This window comes from Schistocerca serialis, chromosome 2 (assembly GCF_023864345.2).
Source record: "Schistocerca serialis cubense isolate TAMUIC-IGC-003099 chromosome 2, iqSchSeri2.2, whole genome shotgun sequence".
Lineage (NCBI taxonomy): Eukaryota > Metazoa > Arthropoda > Insecta > Orthoptera > Acrididae > Schistocerca > Schistocerca serialis.
This window is the reverse complement of record NC_064639.1, coordinates 1,149,973,883-1,149,989,731: the sequence shown is the minus strand read 5'-3', so window position 1 is coordinate 1,149,989,731 and position 15,849 is coordinate 1,149,973,883. Positions and strand designations below refer to the sequence as shown.

Sequence of the window (15,849 nt, the reverse complement as noted above, 5' to 3'; positions counted from 1 at the left end):
GGTTTCAGCACTCTGAAGGTGCCATCATCGGATCTGTGAAGGTGTAACCTACCAGGTTTGAGGTAGGGCTTACATGAGTTAACTATATACATTACAATTATTACATAACCACCTACCTGAAACGTGGATTAACATTTATATAACCATATGGACATCATGGCACATCTGATAAAAAATCATTGTCCCAACCAATAAAAAATAATAAAAAACTGCTCTCATAGTCGTTCTTTCCATAAAATATAAAACTGAAGTCACCAGATGAATCTACCACTGCTCGCTTAACACTGGTCGGCATCATCACTGCCCTGTTCCGCGCAGGCTTACCTGCTGTGACTGGCGGTTCACAACCGGCCACCAGATAGCGCTGTCCAAGCAGCGCACACACAGTCCCACGGTATAACCACTCATTACTACTAAAACACAAGTTTACTGTAACTGCTTGTCACATACCCATGCAAAGCCCATATTTGCGCTTCTTTTTGTGGTACCTAAGCCGTGTTATGAACAGCTTTCTGTGCGCATATTCCTTACGTCCTTATATTAATAAAGGTAAATTATAATATGTAGTTTTGTAAGGCGCTAACAGATAATGTCTGTGCCTCAGATGCTTTTACTTTGTAATTGACGTACTGTGGTGTGCGTACTGTAAGACCTTCGGTACACACACCATCAGATTATTTAACTTGTTGCTCTAAGCGAAGTAGGCGAATGTCAGTAATATGTCTCGTGGTCTTATCGTGGCGTGTTTATCTTCTGCCGTTAGGTCAGACGATAGAAATGCCACTTGCACACTTAGAGTAGTAGTTTGACAGTGACCAACTTTAAACAGAACTTGATTAATTTTCACACACATTTATTAAAATAATAAAAAATACAGACATTACTTAACTTGATTCTGGATGCTATTTACAATTGACAGTCTGAAGTTCCTTTGGTCTTGGTCCGTTAATCTTATTCTCACATCTCTCTGACACTGGACAAAATGTCTATACATTTCTCTTCATGCCTATGTACAGGAATATGATAATCTTATTAGGCGCAGACTGAAACTTGACTATAGACTAATGCAGACTGGTACAGACTAATGCAGACTGACTAATCGGAGGTCTGTACACTCGTTATCACTCGTTATAATACCTCGAGCGTTCAGGTATCACTGCGCGAGTGTGATCCGTGAGGAGAAAAGGTTCTACGTTAGCAGCAATCTCATTGGCTACGAGACATATTAATACGCGGATCGGCGGAAGCAGAATTTGGTCCGTCTCTAAGACAGCGCCATCTCGTAGAGCGGAGACGGACGAGCGCTGCGCCTGCGCTGTTGTGCTTAGCGGGGCGCGCTCTAGTGGGAAAGTTGTGTACATGCTGACTACGCGGAACTATGTACACAACACGTACTTTATAATGATTATAGTACGTACAGCCGACAACTTCTCTTTGTTTTTTGATTAGTTTCTTTGCTTGTTTTGCACATAATTAGAACCGTATGTCGTTCAGTGTTAGTCCATTGTGTACTTTATATCCTTAAAATATACAAAACCCCTTTCATAAGTAACAAAAATTACTGTGCTTTTATGTAACTAAAACAATGACATTTGATGCAACTACAGTTTACATGTACTCAATAGAACGTTTTGTTTTCTGTTAGCCTTGTATAACACAATTCCCACTCTTTCGAACAATGACGCATACTGAAGAATGCTGGTCGTATACCAATTTCTGTAGGTTAATCGGCCCTTTATATATCCTCACTCAGTTTTTCGCTTTCGGTTGTACGGGACTCTAATAAGACAGTGATCGCACTTGCAAACATTAGCGATCACAATAAGACAACGCCCGTTTGGTCTGCAAAACCCTAACCTAAATATGCACAGCCAGATGGGGCTTTGAAACGTCGTCGTCCCTAATGAGAGTTCAGTTTGCCAATGAAAATGTAACCTCGCTCGGTAAAAAATAAAAAAAAAATAAAAAAGCTCAACGAGAAGAGAGGAAGGCGTACTGGTCTGCTTTTTGAATGCACTGAAACTGACGACGGAACAAAAAGAACAGAAATCGGAATGGCGACTTGAAACATATCAATAATGAACTGCAGTGGTCTGCAGCATCTCGCCTAGCTATTCGTCGATGACTGCATTGTCCTGCAACTCCCACATTTTTGTCCCGAAACCGAATTTCCAAGACAAATAGTTCAGAAACTATAAACGAAATGCCAAGTACTGAAAATACAGCATAGGTCTTCAGTTTAGACGCAATGGAGTCATAATCCACCACTGTTAGCATGAATTGAAAGTACAGAAAGCAAGATAGTTAATAAAGGAAACTTTCTTGCACTTCACGCAACTGCTGAAGTAAAAGGAAAATTTAATTTCAACATTCCCCATCATCGACCAAGTCATTAGAGAAGGTGCACATTGTCGAAATGGGACACGTTGGAAGGAAAAAAGTCGGTATTCGCCTTCAACGACTTAGGGAAACTACGGAAAATGTAAACCATAATGGCTGCAAGAGGATTTTAAACCAGGTCCTCGAAACAGTAGTCCACTGTCTTGTAGCTGCGCCACATCGCTCTGACGATTCTCGTAGACAACTTGTCGCCACACCTGTAAGTCGCGGTGAGTGGCCAGCGGCTTTTCTGTCGGCGATGGGTTTGCAAGTCCACGTGCTACTTACGTCACATCCGCATTAGCCCAGGAGGGACAACAGAACAATGGCGTACCGGAAACAGCTGATCCGTCTGCTAGGCTGCCGACCGCCACTTTCGCTGCAGGCGCCTTTTCCTGCCAGCTCAGCGCCTGAAAGGCTTCCTTGTCACAAATGTTTACGACTTCTAGGTTGCCAGGCCGCCGCGTTAGTTCGGTAGTTAATGCTTACTTTTCAGTGACATCCATCGTCGTCAGTAGTATAACCGAAGTGCCAAACACTGACTGATAGGTTGAGAAAGAACCTCCTTGTTGTTGCTGCTTCAAGGAAACAACCCACTTATTCACGCTGTATTATTTCTAACTACATACGATGGATTCTTCTTCTGCAAAGTACTTTACACCAGGTTCGATTTAGAGTTCTTCCCTTTCTTTGCCCCGTATACTATTTCCATCTGGTACAAGTATTCGTAATACATGCCGATAAATTTATATAATAATACACAATTATTCCGGGAGAGTTATTGACTTGTTATGCAAAAGGTGGAATCGCTTTATACATCTGGTGCTTCTATTTACCCCATTCTGTTCCGTGAAAGAAGCAGCAAGAAATAATTTTCTGGGATCACATACTGATGAAACTAAACTTTGAAACAATTAATTGTCTCTCTGCATAGAAAATTAAGTTAATATATTAGTGATACTAATTACCAATTTTCGATGTATAGTAAACAGTACATTAATGTATTCAGAAAATTTTACAAAAATTCCATCACAAGTGCAAACACACACACACACACACACACACACACACACACACACACACACTTTCTTGACATTTCCCGTTTCGCTACGTGGTCAGCACTGTTACATGGATTTTGGCAATTTTAGTGACAGTGGGTGGCAGGACAAACATTCTGACGCAATCCCCCCCGGTTACCCCAGCACAACCCTTCATCTCCCACCTGTTAGCTTCTAGGATGAATCTCATATTCAGGTGTGAGTAGCGTGTATGTGAGGCCAGTATTTACCTAGCTGGATGGGGGAAACCGCTGAAAGTGACTGCTCCATCTCACTGTGAATGTTCACCGACATCTTGATAACCACTTTCCAGATCGATAGATTAGTCGAGGGGGATCCATTACTTGATTTGCCCCAACACTAGTTTTGAATCCGATCGACTTTTACCTCTGGCGACATTTAAAACCCTTGATCTATTTACCTCATTTACTTGTTCTGAGGGGGTATATCCAAAATGGATTTGACCAAATACGACGCACTCCATGAATTTTCAGCGGAATACAGTAAAGCAAGGGAGCAGGGGGAAGTCGCTTCGAGCAATTTTTGTAAATGTACGTTTTTAAGTGTTTCCTTTACTTATAGATGTATCATACGTGACATTAGCAATAAATCCGTCTAACCCCCAAAGCAAGGATTTTCGGCTCCACTTTCATAAGGAGTACAGGGTTTTTATTCATTACAGAATTCCCTCTGGAGTACAGAGTTTTTATTCATTACAGAATTCAGACACACTTGTAGAAGTAATTTTCGTGATTCTGCAAAACATCTCGTTTAGCCAACTTTAGCGTTATGTAGCCGATCGCAGTGAAATAGTATAGGGTGGCTCACGAAAAACCGTCCCCGAGTACAGACTGCTCCCTAATTACGCACGATTTTGACCGCTACGAGCAAAATGGTTCAAATGGCTCTGAGCACTGTGGGACTTAACTGCTGAGGTCATCAGTCCCCTAGAACTTAAAACTACTTAAACCTAACTAACCTAAGGACATCACACACATCCACGCCCGAGACAGGATTCGAATCTGCGACCATAGCGGTCGCGCGGCTCCAGACTGTAGCGCCTAGAACCGCTCGGCCACTCCAGCCGGCCGCTACGAGCAGAATAGACAAACATGTAATAATTAAGCAGTAAAGAAATAACAAATAAACTAATGCAAACAACAACTTCGAGACAACAGATTACGATCGGTGGGCGGCAATGAGCAGCCTAGTATTCGGGACAGATTTTCCGTGCGCCAACCTGTACCACTGAAATAATATTGTAGGAGTTAACGTATTCTCTTTACAAAATGTGACACCAGACACTCGATTATGGAGCACGCGCTTCATTCGGTCGCAATTCGGTCTGCCTTCGTTAATAATGAACATGTTGTTTTACCTTGGATAAAAAAAGACGAAAACTGGCCACTCGTGTGTGCCGTGCCGACTTCCTTTGCATGTGTAGTAACAAAAAAACTTGCCTTTTTGTAAGTACGTCTTTTTCTGTTTATCGAAATAGTGAAGTAAGCTGATATGCCCTTTTGTTACCTGAAAAGATGTATTTATTACATACCACGTATCTTTTATTTAATTTACGTAATTATAAAATACATTTCAATTACCGGTCGCGGACGCTGATTAGAATACGAAAAGAACCAGAAGACCAGAGTTCAAAGAAGATTTGAAACAGATCTAGAATTGACGGGCGCAGGGAACGAAACGAACAATAACTCAATACTGAACTAACTAGGAGTTAGTTGGAACTGCGACGATTGGCCACGCGAAGAAGGACGTGTCCGGCCGAAGGAGACCGAGACCGAGACGATGGGAACGGGACCGAGACTGGAACGAGACCGGCCGACCTGCCGTTGCGGAAACTATAAGTAGAAAGCCGCTACCGAAGTGAACTACGAAAGACCGTTCCTTAGAATTCGTTCCTCGCTTCTTCCGTTCATCTTGGTGAACCGTTCCTTTGCACCCGTTAGTTCGCGAACGACCCATCTCTACTCACAACACAGAGTATACGATTTGTCGATAAATGGCATTCACATCATTTTCTTCCATCTACATTCTACATTTGTATCTACGTCTACCTGCGTACCCCGCAAGCCAACGCATGGTGCGTGGCGGAGGGTACCAGGTACCACTATTAGTTATTTAGTTTTTGTTCCACTCGCGGGGAGGAACGACTGCCTACATGTTTCCGTACGGGTTCTAATCAGTGCTCCTCGAAAACTAAGTCGCCTCCTCTGCAGTGATTACCATTTGACTTCCTGGAACATCTCGTGATACTTGAGTGTTGTTCGAACTTACGAATAACAAATCTAGCAGCCTGTCTCTGAATTGCTTCCATGTCTTCCTACAATCAGATCTGGTGTGCATCCCAAAGAATGGAACAACAATGGGTCGCATTGCGGTCTCCTTTACAGACGAACCACACTTTCCTGAAATTCTCCCAATGAACCGAAGTCGGCCATTCGTCTTCCCCACGAGTCCTTACGAGCTCATTCCATTTCATATCGCTTTGGAGCGTAAGCCTAGATGTTTAATCGAGGTTGAGGCGTAGCGCCGTATACCGAGGAAGGAGGCGGTTGAGTGATAGATGTGTCTCAGAGCTGGATAGTGACAGATGGTGACGCGAGACTGGACGCGCACGTAGTTTATGTATCAGCCGATAGAGGACAATATTGGATATGGGACTGTGATTTTAGTTTCGATTGTGCCCACTAGAGTGTACTAAAGTAATAGAATGTTTTTCACAAACTGTTCTAGTATTTTCATAAAGTGTTATTATGTCTTTTTGTGTATGTAAAATGTTATAAATGTGTTTTAGCAGTATGAATGATGCCTGAGTGTGGTTTAAGGTTAATATGAAGATAATTGTTTAACGAGTTATGTAGTGGGATTTAGACTGGGAACATTTCGAAGAAGTATGGATGTGGACAAAGGGGATTTTTGTAGAATAGATTTGTAAAGTAAGTTTATGGTAAAGGGAAAGTTAATTCAGGTATAAATAACAATACTAAATAACTTTATGCATAAACAAAACTTCTGCATATTAGATAATTACATCGGTAAAAAGTGCAGTCGTTAGATTTACTATTTTGCGATTGGTTATTGACGAAAAGTGCGGACTGACGCGGGAGAATGTTGTTTTGCTGTTGGCTGTTGAGTAAACTGACCAATGGTAAAGCAATATTCTTCTCGCGCCTTTCTCTGCTGGTGGAGAAGACTTAGATTATTCTATAGAAAAGTGGGAGCCTAGCCATGAAACAGTTCGGACGTGTGTAGTAGTAGTTCCGATGGAAATAATAAGTTGCTGGATGTAGCAGTGTTTCATACATCAAAAGTGTGGTAAAGTGACGGCATAATTATTCCGATGGGTGTGTGGAAATTTCTGAATTTTTAAGTGAATTTTGTGACGAGAAAAGACATAAATTCCGCGTGGCGTATTGAGCAGGTCGGTGGCTAAAAAACAGTGACTGTATTAGGTACCGACAGACTTAATATTTGCCGAGCATTCTCAATCAATTTTTTGTAGCTATTACGTTTTTGGGAAATGCAACACCATAAACTTGCTAACGTGAGTGAAAGGGTTGGTAAGTGACTGTGTTATGACTAGCATGGGCTTGGCAGTGATACTTGTTCACCTAGGCCGTGCGGTTCTAGACGCTTCAGTCCGGAACCTCGCGACTGCTACGGTCACAGGTTCGAATCCAGCCTCGGGCATGGATGTGTGTGATGTCCTTAGATTTAAGTAGTTCTAAGTTCTAGGGGACTGATGACCTCAGATGTCAAGTCCCATAGCGCTCAGAGCCATTTTGAACTTGTTCACCTAAGTTTCAGAATATATTAATTAAGGACAAAATTTCCAACCTTTCATTTCGTATAAAAAATTTCTCCCGAAACGTAGATTAGTGACTTTAATTGCAGCATGGTTCACTTCGAAGTACAGCAGGTTTCGCTCGGCTTTCCTACTGATGATCTGCTGAGACAATGTTCACAGGTAGGTGCAGGTTCGTCGTTAAGGGACGGAAGGAACGGCGCCGCCGCAAGGTGACTGTGTAAAGCACCACACTATTCATACGGTATTCGAAAATCATGGGTTTATTCTCCACCCTAGTAAAGTGCTGATAAGAATGGTATCTGGCCGTGAAAAAAATCGTAACGTCCAAACAAAAAGGCGACCATGAATTGACGGGCATCATCGCTAAAAAAAACAGTAAATCATCGCTCATTTCACTCAAACAGCCCTTACATTTTTTTGTCAGTCATCCTCTAACAACGGCCGTCAGTCGATCGCGTTTTGATATGACGTTCAGTGCGGAGTATATTAAAAACAGCACAGAAGCGAATATGGAAGCGTTACATGAGCGACGATATTGTAACGAGGCACGGGCCGGGGAACGATAAAATTTCCTTCTATTATTTTATCTCTCCCGTGTACGCAATACGGTCGCATATCATCCGATGTTACGGCTTCTCTTATCGGACGAGCTTTTGGCCAGTTTCTGTGTAAATATGTCACTCTGAATGCGTTGTACCGGCGTTGTTTTATGGAGCGCATTTTTTTTGTAAGTCCATATCTCTGTTCTTTATTAATTCACACAGCTACACTAACAGTATTTCTGCTTAAAAAAATCGTGGTATGTCTGTGTGATTCACTGTTCAAATAAAGTGTTTGCGCTTTTTACAGCGTGAGTTCATATAAATGAAAGCAAAAGACAAGAGGTGGACCAGTGAAAACTTTTAAACAGAAAGACAAAAATGAAAGTAACTGTCTTGTTATGAAATTTATGTACTCGTAGATAAATTGTCAACCAATAAATAACGTATCGCTTTACGAACAACTAACGCCCTCAGAGAACGCTTTTTACGAACTAGGAACGCCCTGAGAGAATCATATACTAAGGAAATGCAGATTTTCCTCATCAACAAAAAATGAATGACATGGAACGATTTTTCACTGGCTGTGAACTACGAACTTCTCCTTATTTGAAACTACTGATGAAAGAAATGTCTCATAAATTTGGAAAACGTGGTCCAGAGGAGAAAAAGCTGTCTGGTGATACAAATGGGTTGAAACAACAGTGTAGGTCGCAATATTAGTTTTATTAGTTTACATGAAGTCGAAACCGGCCATTAATAAATATTATAGCGAGTAGACTTCTGTTTTAATCAAAAAATGGTTCAAATGGCTCTGAACACTATGTGACGTAACAGCTGAGGTCATCAGTCCCCTAGAACTTAGAATGACTTAAACCTAACTAACCTAAGGACATCACACACATCCATGCCCAAGGCAGGATTCGAACCTGCGACCGTAGCGGGCGCGCCTTTCCAGTCCGAAACGCCTAGAACCGTTCGGCCACTCCGGCCGGCCTGTTTTAATCCAAAGGAAATGGTTGCCTTAGAATGTTTATACTCCTTCAAAACAAACACATTCACTACCCGTCGGACACGAGTCGGCACTGACACAGATACAGACTTACAAACAGCTAACGTCAAGATTCCAGTTGAACCTCCTGGCAGGAATTCAAAACTGGCACCTTTGCGAAAGTCCCAGGTTCGTCTCCCAGACCGGCACACAGTTTAAACTATCACGAAGCACACACTAAGATGTTAAGTGAAAATTTATTCTGGAATATTTTAGTTCCTTTACACCTCGCTATCCTGGTTGTAGGAGTCAGGCAACTGAATTCCATTATTACTATTTATTCTGTTAAGTAAATCGCAAAATATTTTACGATCCAACTGAAACATACATTATGCTTCAGTAACTACCTTTCTGGGCCTTTCAGGAACGAAGAGTGGAAAATCAAATTGCCCGTATCCCATTCGCCCTGTAAAAACGGCCTTTAAAGCATGTTTCTGGCACATCTTGAATAGTCTTGTGGTTGATTTATAATATACTTCAGAATTCACAGTGAAAGGAAACACCAAATCTCACTCTCCAGCGGAGTGTGCGCTGATGTGAAACGTCCTGGCAGATTGATACTGTGTACCGGGCAGAGACCCGAACTCGAGACCTTTTCCTCTAACGGACAACTGTTCAGCCGTCTAAGATACCCAACCACGAAACACGACCCGCTCTCGCAGCTTTACTTCTTCTTGTACCGCATTCTTTCTAGAAACATCTCCCAATCTGTGGCTAATCCCTGTCTCCGCTATTTCCTTTCTTCCAGGGGTGGAGTCCTGCAAATTTTTCCTGACAACAAGGCAGGAGTTGAGGTTACGCCACACAGTACAGCTGAGCAGACAAGTTATTCACAAAGTACCCTCCGCCACACATCAGACAAGAAAGCGATTTAATATTGGTATTTACTATCAAATACGGTCTTCATCACAAAATATTTATTCTGGTGACCGGTTTCGACCACAACTGTGGTCATCTTCAGACCAATGAGGACGACCCTCCTTCTGGTGGTAGTGGTTTACCAACAGAAAGAGGTTCTCCTCATTGGTCTGAAGATGACCACAGTTGTGGTCGAAACCGGTCACCAGAATAAATAATTTGTGATCAAAACTGTTTTTATAGTAAGTATTAGTAATAACACTGATTACTGGTTGTTCCCACAATGTATTCAAAATTAATGGATTTATATTGCACTGTGGTCCAGTTCTGAGCTCTGTCTAAAATTCCTACTTTCTAAATCATCGGAAAGTCAGTTTAAAATCACTTACAAAATTTATTCGCAACAGACATACAAGGAAGAGAACTAATAAAAACGCTGAAAAAACCAGTCTGTCTCTGGTTTACTCAAACGATATAGGCGCATATTTTTGATGTTCTTTAATAAAAAGAAGACAAAACTGTCACCTGAATGTGTTAAGATATTTCTCAGTAATCTCTTTGGATAAAAACTTAGTAGGGTGTTCCTCCGACCGATAGTGCAACCATATCGGCAGCATATTGGCGAGGCATTCGTCTTCATGGACGACAATTCCCGCTCCCATCGTGAACATCTTGTGAATGACTTCCTTCAGGATAACTACATAGCTCGGCTAGAGTGACTAGCATGTTCTCTAGACATGAACCGTTTCTAACATGTCTGGGATAGATTGAAAAGGGCTGGTTATGGACGACGTAACCCACCAACAACTCTGGGGGATCCACGCCGGATCACCGTTGAGGTGTGGGACAATCTAGACCAACAGTGGCTTGATGAACTTGTGGATAGTATGCCACGACGAAAACAGGCATGCATCAATGCAAGAGGACGTGCTACTGGGTATTAGAGGTACCGGTGTGTACAGCAATCTGGACCACCACCTCTGAACGTCTCGCTGTATGGTGGTACAAAGTACAATGTGTGGTTTTCATGAGCAATAAAAATGGCGGTAATAATGTTTATGTTGATTTCTGTTCCAATTTTCTGTACAGGTTCCGGAACTCTCGGAATCGAGATGATGCAAAACTTGTTTGCTGTGTGTATTACATACTAGTTGCATGAAGCACACGTCTTGACGCTGATGAGGATAGTACGGAAATGGATGAGAGCTTTCTTTAATGATGGCGGTACGAATGTGCATTATGAAGAATAAAGTGGGCGACCTCTAATCATTACTGACTATCTAGTGCAGAAAATTGAAAAAGTGAGAGAGAACGGACGCTTTTCGATTTAGACGCTATGTAAAGAGTTTTCTCAAGTGTGCTTTATGCAGCTGTTACAGAACCCTTCAACTACTGAAAGTAAAGCTCAGGCTACAGATTTCTATGACGACTGGTATTCAAAACTGGTTGTACGTCTCGATAAGTGCTTTAATATTGACGCGAATTGGTAGAAAATTAGATCAAAATACGGGCTTTCACGTAAGAATAAAACTGATAAGAAAAGCCTAGTTGTTTTATTTTTATTTCGAAACGGTACTTACTTAAAAAGCTGTATAGCCCGATCGTAAGTACTGAGCTTGTAGCACGGATTTTTCCGCACATTACCTTCCACTTGAATCATTATGAATTTCAGTCACTTAGTACTAAGTAACGCACAGGAGCGGTTTCTTGCAGCCAGAATTCTGGCTGGTAACGTTAGCAATGTAGCCAGCTGTGGAAATGTAGTTTTCATTCGTGGTATATGTCCCTTGGAAAGCTCTCATTGCAGGAACATATGCTCTAGATTTTTCGTTACGCACCTGTTCGTTCATTGGTACAAAGGCCGCGATAAATTTAAAAGAATCATATCGTTTCCACCAGGCTCTTATTTTCAATGAGCACTTTATTAAGTACTACTAAGTAGTTTCGAGCATGTTTTCATCCTCAAGTGTAGAACTTGATGTACAGACACACAGTTACGACGATGATATATCCAAGTTCATTATGGATTTAAGAATGAGCGTACATTCGAAACTAGCTGTTAGTACTTAATAAAGAAGTCATTCGATTTGACGGCCTGGCGGAATCAACATGGTGCTTATCAGGATATCCACGGGTGTACTGCCGGTCTACAGTGTCCAACGGGCACAATATTTCGGCGACCATACATGTCGCCATCATCAGGTGAACTGAGCTCAGTCCGTCAGTTCACCTGATGATGGCGACATGTATGGTCGCCGAAATATTGTGCCCGTTGGACACTGTAGACCGGCAGTACACCCGTGGATATTTTGATTATCAAACACGCCGGGAGAAATTCAAGAATAGCATGGTGCTTGTCGGTCTACTGACTGTGAAGAGAGTTTCCGGGTACTCACCAATCATGAGGAGTGAGACGGTGAGGTGCTCCCTGCCGCTGGCTTTCATGGCGCCCAGGACCGTCCCGACGACTGCGCAGCAGACGCCCACGAAGGCGATCATGACGATGAACCACCGGATGGAAACCGTCTGCGTGACGACGACGCCGCAGCACGACTTGGGCTCCTCTTCGGGCGAGTAGTGCTGGCCGCGTGGTGCCCGCCTAGATCTGTAACACAGCCGGTACAGGCGTTACTCACACTCTCAGGGAACTTGCCATCAATACTTTGTCCACAGCTACAAAGGGCGAACAACCCTTAAACAAAAGTTGATGATAAAACGAGTGAATAGCAAATAAAAACAAGTTTCTGTCCGAAGGGAAGAGAGGAGAAAGAGTGGCAAGAGGAGCGGCACTATGAGTAAAAATATTAAGACCTTTAATTCACTACCAACAACGGCAATAAATTGAGACAGTTGGTCGGTGAGTCAGTGAACACAAGCTAATTACACAATATGACTGAAACTTATTTATATCAATCATTGAGAAAATGAAATATAATAAAAAAAATAAAACCGAACTTCTGATAGGCGATCCACAGTACTACACTACTGGCCATTAAAATTGCTACACCACGAAGATGACGTGCTACAGACGCGAAATTTAACCGACAGGAAGAAGATGCTGTGATATGCAAATGATTAGCTTTTCAAAGCATTCACACAAGGTTGGCACCGGTGGCGACACCTACAACGTGCTGACACGAGGAAAGTTTCCAAACGATTACTCATACACAAACAGCATTTGACCGGCGTTGCCCGGTGAAACGTTGTTGTGGTGCCTCGTGTAAGGAGGAGAAACGCGTACCATCACGTTTCCGACTTTGATAAAGGTCCGACTGTTGCCTATCGCGATTGCGGTTTATCGTATCGCGAAATTGCTGCTCGCGTTCTTCGAGATCCAATGACTGTTAGTAGAATATGGAATCGGTGCGTTCAGGAGGGTAATACGGAACGCCGTCCTGGATGCCAACGGCCTCGTATCACTAGCAGTCGAGATGACAGGCATCTTATCCGCATGGCTGTAACAGATCGTGCAGCCACATCTCTATCCCTGAGTCAACACACGGGGACGTCTGCAAGACAACAACCATCTGCACGAACAGTTCGACGACGTTCGCAGCTGCATGGATTATCAGCCCGGAGACCGAGGCTGCGGTTACTCGTGACGCTGCATCACAGACAGGAGCGCGTGCGATGGTGTACTCAACGACGAACCTGGCTGCACTAATGGCAACACGTCATTTTTTCGGATGAATCCAGGTTCTGTTTACAGCATCATGATGGTCGCATCCGTGTTTGGCGACATCGCGGTGAACGCACATTGGAAGCGTGTATTCGTCATCGATATCACCCGGCGTGATGGTATAGGGTGCCGTTTGCTACACGTCTCGGTCACCTCTTGTTCGCACTGACGGCACTTTGAACAGTGGACGTCACATTTCAGATGTGTTACGACCCGTGGCTCTACCCTTCATTCGATCCCTGCGAAACCATACATTTCAGCAGGATAATGCACGACGGCATGTTGCAGGTCCTGTACGGGCCTTTGTGGATAGAGAAAATGCTCGACTGTTGCCCTGGCCAGCACATTCTCCAGATCTCTCACCAATTGAAAACGTCTGGTCAATGGTGGCCGAGCAACTGGCTCTTCACAATACGCCAGTCACTACTCTTGATGAACTGTGGTATCGTGTTGAAGCTGCATGGGCAGCTGTACCTGTACACGCCATCCAAACTCTGTTTGACTCAATGCCCAGTCGTATCAAGGCCGTTATTACGGCCAGAGGTGGTTGTTCTGGGTACTGATATCTCAGGATCTATGCACCCAAATTGCGTGAAAATGTAATCACATGTCAGTTCTAGAATAATATATTTGTCCAATGAATACCCGTTTATCATCTGCGGTTCTTCTTGGTGTAGCAATTTTAATGGCCAGTAGTGTAATAAGGGTTGTGTTGTTGATGGTGGTCTTCAAAAGCCACAAGCTACATGGAAAGGCCTGAACCCGAAGCAGCCCCTCCCATATACCGTCGACACGAAGGATATAGAAGCATAACCGAAACACAGCTCTGCTCTCTAACAGTACAGGTGTGCGAACTCCATGCCAGTCAGCTTATACGATCATCACAGAACTACGTTAGACATTGCCCAGATAAATTTCACCTTGTACAAGCAATGGAAACCACTGCATTAAAGACACGTCATGCGTATCCACAGGACATGGGGCCTGTAACTAAAAAAGTATAACGATGATATCTCCACTGGCAAAAGATAGACAAACAGTCCCTCATTCGGATCTCCGGGAGGAGACTGCGAAGGGGGAGGTGACCAAGAGAAAAAGATTGGATAGCCAACGAATGGACAACGTTCTACAAGTCAGAAGCTTGAACGTGGTATGGAAGCTACAAAATCTGAAAAGACGAATGGAAAGGCTCAGACTAGATACTGTGGGGGTCAGTGAAGTGAAATGGAAAGAAGACGAGGATTCCTGATCACATGAATGTAGGGTAACATCAACGGCAGCAGAAAATGGTACAAAGGGATGAATCGGAAGGTAAGGCAGAGAGTATGGCACAGCGAACAGCTCGGTGATACTATTGTTCTCATCAGAATCCACAGCAAACCAACACCGACAACGATAGTTCAGGTACACATGTCGACGTTGCAAGCTGAAGATGAAGAGACAGAGGAAGTATACGAAAATCTTGAACGGGTAATTAAGTACGTAAAGGGAGGTGGAAATCTAATAGTCACGGGCTCGAATGCGGTTGCAGGGGAAGAAGTAAAAGAAAGAGTTACGTGAGAATATGGGCTTGGTACTAGGTATGAGAGAGGAGAAAGTCTAATTGAGTTCTACAGTAAATTTCAGCTAGTAATAGCGAATACTCTGTTCAAGAACTACAAAAGGCGCACGTATACTTGGAAGAGGCCGGGAGATACGGGGTTAGATTAAATCATGTTCAGACACAGGATTCCGAAATCAGTTACTGGATTATAAACTGTTCCCAGGAGCAGATACAGACTCAGACCACAATGTTGTAGTGATGAAGAGCAAGCTGAAATTCAAGAGATCAGTCAGGGAGAATCAATACGCAAAGAAGTGGGATACGGCAGTACTAAGGAATAGAGAGATAGCTTCAAGTTCTCTATCGTTATAGATACAGCAATAAGGAATGCCTCAGTAGGCAGTACAGTTGAAGAGCAATAGACATCTCTAAAAAGGGTAAGCACAGAACTTGAAAGGAAAACATCGGTACAAAGAAGGTAACTGCGAGAAAACCATGAGTAACAGAAGAAATGCTTCAGTTGACCGATAAAAGAAGAAAGTATAAGATGTTCAGGGAAATTCAGGAATACAGAAATACAGGTCGCTGAGGAATAAAATAAATATGAACTGCTGGGAAGCTAAGACAAATTGGCTGCAAGAAAAATGTGTAAACGAAAAAGAAATGACTGTCGGAAGGACTGACTCAGCGTGTAGGAAAGGCAAAATAACCTGCAGTGAAATTAAAAGCAAGGGTGCTAACTTTAAGAAGCCAAAGGGAATTCCACTGTTAAATGCAGAAGAGAAGGTGGATAGTTGGAAACAGTCCTCTATGAGAGGGAAGATTAGTCTGATGTGATAGAAGAAGCAGGAGTCAATGCAGAAGAGATAGGGACCCCAGTATCAGAATTTAAAAGAGCTTTGGAAGACTTAAGATC

The 15,849-nt window shown here is 42.9% G+C and overlaps 1 protein-coding gene across 1 annotated transcript in view; it reads right to left on the bottom strand.

Moving 5' to 3' along the window:
- The window catches only part of LOC126456677 (uncharacterized), a 726,929-nt gene that overhangs the window by 78,985 nt on the left and 632,095 nt on the right, over positions 1 to 15,849 (bottom strand). Inside the window, exon 3 of the mRNA XM_050092419.1 lies at positions 12,108 to 12,316. Coding sequence (XP_049948376.1) covers positions 12,108 to 12,316 — 209 coding nt within the window. The remainder of the gene's footprint in view (positions 1 to 12,107; positions 12,317 to 15,849) is intronic.